Below are 3661 nucleotides of genomic sequence, written 5' to 3'. Positions count from 1 at the left end.
CATAGTATTGTTCACTACCTAATATTACACTCATATTATGTATGGATAATTGGTTACATATATTTCACTCATACAAGTCTCAACATGAAACTGAGACAAGCTCTTCCAAGCGCACCAATGAGACTAATATCGATTCATTTCAAACAACCATACTAGAAATCAGATACATAAGAGCGAGAGATATAACTTAGAAATCTACTTATATAGAAACCATATCCACACTAGAAACCAATTATGAATGACTAAATTATCATAACTTAAAGTTTTATATGAGATATACATTTGAAATTTGAATTTGAGTCTCCACAAATGAAAATTAGACACTTTAATTAAGAATTAAATTTCCACACATAATAACAAATAGACATTCAAACCTAAAACCACACGGAATTTTCACTTGATTTTTATATAAGTGAAATGCCATCTAATGGTCCAAATTATCTTGACCCAAAAAGTACAAACCACTTCAAGAAACCATAATTTTTGGGTGGGCATCTTAAACAACAAAAAGAATAAGGTCCCACATTAACCCCACTACGGAAAAAGTTATTGCTCCTAGCACGAAACCGATGATGTTTGTACCCTTTTTGTCGTCTAATAGAATGACCTAAACTTGACTAGCCTAAGCATTGGTTTAACTCGTTTTAGCCGCCTTACCCCTTTGCCGACGAAAAATTAGCAAGAAATGCATATAATAATAATAATTGGGGGAAAGAAGTCACCCATTTTCCTTGCGCTTTGGAATTTAAGCCGCCGCCAAATGAGCAGTACACGAGCTCTGACCACGCTATATGCTTCAATTCAGGAACCCATATTTCCCTAATAAATAGACTTCGCTCACACAAATTTCTCTACACTTCTCAACTTTCTTGAAGCTTTGTATCCCCTGTTCATAAGCTCTGCTTTAATGGCCGATCTCAAATTCAATGTGAGAAGGCAAGAAGCCGTTCTTGTGGCTCCTTCTTCGCCAACTCCCAAAGAATTTCTCTACCTTTCTAACATTGATGATCAAGCAGGGCTCAGATTCCATATCCCTGTAGTTCAGTTTTATAAGCACAATGTGTTGAAAGAGTACCAAGATCCAGCTAAAGTTATCAGAGAAGCTCTGGGAAAGGTGTTGGTGCATTACTACCCATTTGCAGGGAGGCTGAGAGAGGCAGCTGGTGGGAAGCTTGTTGTGGAATGTAATGGGGAAGGAGTTCTGTTTGTGGAAGCAGATGCAGATGTTTCTCTGGCTGAGTTTGGAGATGTTCAACCCCCCATACCCTGTTTTGATGAGCTCTTGCATGACATCCTCAGCCCTCAGACTGTCATCAACTCTCCCCTTCTTCTCATTCAGGTTTGAAATTCTTGGGTTTATTCGTATATAGTGTTTTTTATTTCGATATGGATATTTTGAATCAATGTTTCAGATCACACTCTGTGATTCATCACCATCTTGGATTTATGTCAGATTGTCCTCTTTCTGTGCCATGGGGAGCAGATCTTTGAATTTGGGGGAAATCATTGTAGTGCTTCAATTAGTTTTATTTTTGTGTAAAGGATCTGTCAAAGGATCTATATTTATCTTTTATAATTTGGTTTGTTTCATTTTAAGGTTATGGGTTTATGTGAAGAGTATGATTTGGTTAGTCTATTTTTAAGTTTTGGTTTTAGTTATTTGTTTTACGTTCTTGATTAATGGGAACTTCAATTTAGTTAGCTTGTTTTAAAGTCTTTGATGTATGGGCAAACTTTGACTTGTATGACTTGTTTTCAAGCTTATGGTTTATGAGTGAAGTTTGATTCGGTTAGCTGGCTTACGAGTTTTAGTTTATGGGTAGACCTTGATTTGCTTAGTTTGTTTTTTAATGTTTGATAAAATTGTGTTGTCCTAGCATCTTGCCGCAGCTAGGACTATTGAGATGTTATGTTGTTAAGAGATATGGATAGTAAGTAGAGATTCAGTGTTCTCATGATTTTCTATACTTGTGATGAATTTGCAGGTGACACGTTTGAAATGCAAAGGTTTTATATTCGCCTTGTTGTTGAACCATTGCATGGCAGACGCAATGGGGCTGATCCAGTTCATGACAGCTTGGGGTGAAATGGCCATGGGAGCAAGCAATCTATCAATTCCTCCCATATGGGAAAGAGAAATGCTAAAACCTCGCTCAAAACTCTCAATCAACTTCCCTCTTTATGAATATGACCAAGTCCCAGGGCAGATTGTATCCTTGAATGACATGAGCCATGCTTCCTTCTACTTCGGGCCCAAGGAAATTGCATCATTAAAAAGACAAGTGCCCATGAAAACCCCAACCTTTGAGTTGTTATCAGGGTGCTTGTGGCGTCTTAGAACTAGAGCCCTCAACATGGCCCCAGAGCAAGAGATACGATTCCTATTCCCATTAGATGCCCGCTCTAGATTTGAACCCTCGATTCCACATGGCTATTATGGAAACTTAATCTGCTTTGCTTGTGCTAAGACCACAGCCGGAGTGTTGGCAAACAAGCCCTTGTCCTATGCAGTGGAGTTAATTAACAAGGCCAAAAAAGTTGTTAACAATGAATACATGCGGTCAGTGATAGACTTGATGGAGGTTAAGGGTCGACCACATTTCACTGTGGTGGGGAGTTTTCTAGCTTCTGATGTAACCAAGCTTGGGTTTGGAGATGTGGACTTTGGTTGGGGTAAGGCAATGTATGGAGGTCCTGCCAAAGGTGGGGTGGGTGCTGTGCCAGGTGTCTCTAGCTTTTTAATTCCTCGTCGGAAGAGTGATGGAACTGAGGGAATACTAGTACCTATGTGTTTACCCACTGAAGCCATGCAAAAGTTTCAACAAGAAATGGAACATACTCTAGGGAAAGAAGCTCCTCCTTTTATACAATCCTCCATTTGAAAATTTAAAAACAATATGTTATGGTTCAATCTATATAACAAGAAGAGTTTTACTTGTGTATTCAAATGTTGCTATAGATAATTGTTTGAAAGTTTTGTACCAAGCTCTATGATTCATCACATAATAAGTCAATATGATGACCTAATGCCAAAAAAATTATTCTTCATATTTGCATACAAATTCTATTTTAAAAGTTAAGATATTTTGTGTTTTTTTGGTTTTACTACAATGTCAAGGTATTTGCCGAATTAAAATCTTAAGGGAAATGGTAAAATGTATAGCAAAATTCTATTCTTTAAAAATTGAGATATTTTTGATATTTGACAAAGTTTAATTTTGAGGGAAATGGTAAAAAGTAGGGAAGAAAAAATATTTACATATATATTTTTATGGGGTAGTTTATATCACTCATAAGTACTTTTTGCTAATTGAGATAGGGACATAAGTTCTTAGGTTCAAACAAGGTTGGTGGGTCTGTCACCCAAACCTATTCCTTAATGGACTCATATAGAACCATTCAACGTCAACAATAGACCATAGGTCTTATGACCATGCAAGAAAAGTAGATTTCCGTTAGGCTTTTAATCACTTACATCAAAAACTCTAATTTATAAACATTGTTGTTTGATCTTTTTAAGAAAAGACTACATATTATACATCACTAATTTTAAAAAATTACTTGAGACCTCTTATTTTTCTCAAGAAAATCATAAAACGTGTATTTGACCATTAGGTTTTGGAAAAAATAGCAGGTATAGAGATAGTGATTCAATAAACCA

The 3661-nt window shown here is 36.5% G+C and overlaps 1 protein-coding gene across 1 annotated transcript; it reads left to right on the top strand.

Moving 5' to 3' along the window:
* The first annotated feature begins 835 nt into the window (after positions 1 to 835).
* LOC149574797 (benzyl alcohol O-benzoyltransferase-like) lies at positions 836 to 2948 on the top strand. Its single transcript, XM_089814625.1, has 2 exons — positions 836 to 1339; positions 1986 to 2948. Exons 1-2 carry the CDS (start codon positions 908 to 910, stop codon positions 2880 to 2882), a joined length of 1329 nt encoding a protein of 442 aa, XP_089670751.1. The 5' UTR covers positions 836 to 907; the 3' UTR covers positions 2883 to 2948.
* The last annotated feature ends 713 nt before the right edge of the window (positions 2949 to 3661 follow it).

The sequence above is a fragment of the Cupressus sempervirens genome, chromosome 2 (genome assembly GCF_028749045.1).
Source record: "Cupressus sempervirens isolate cs-2001-9-10 chromosome 2, ASM2874904v1, whole genome shotgun sequence".
Classification (NCBI taxonomy): domain Eukaryota; kingdom Viridiplantae; phylum Streptophyta; class Pinopsida; order Cupressales; family Cupressaceae; genus Cupressus; species Cupressus sempervirens.
Note: the sequence above shows the minus strand (reverse complement) of the source record. Positions and strands in the feature narration are given on the sequence as shown.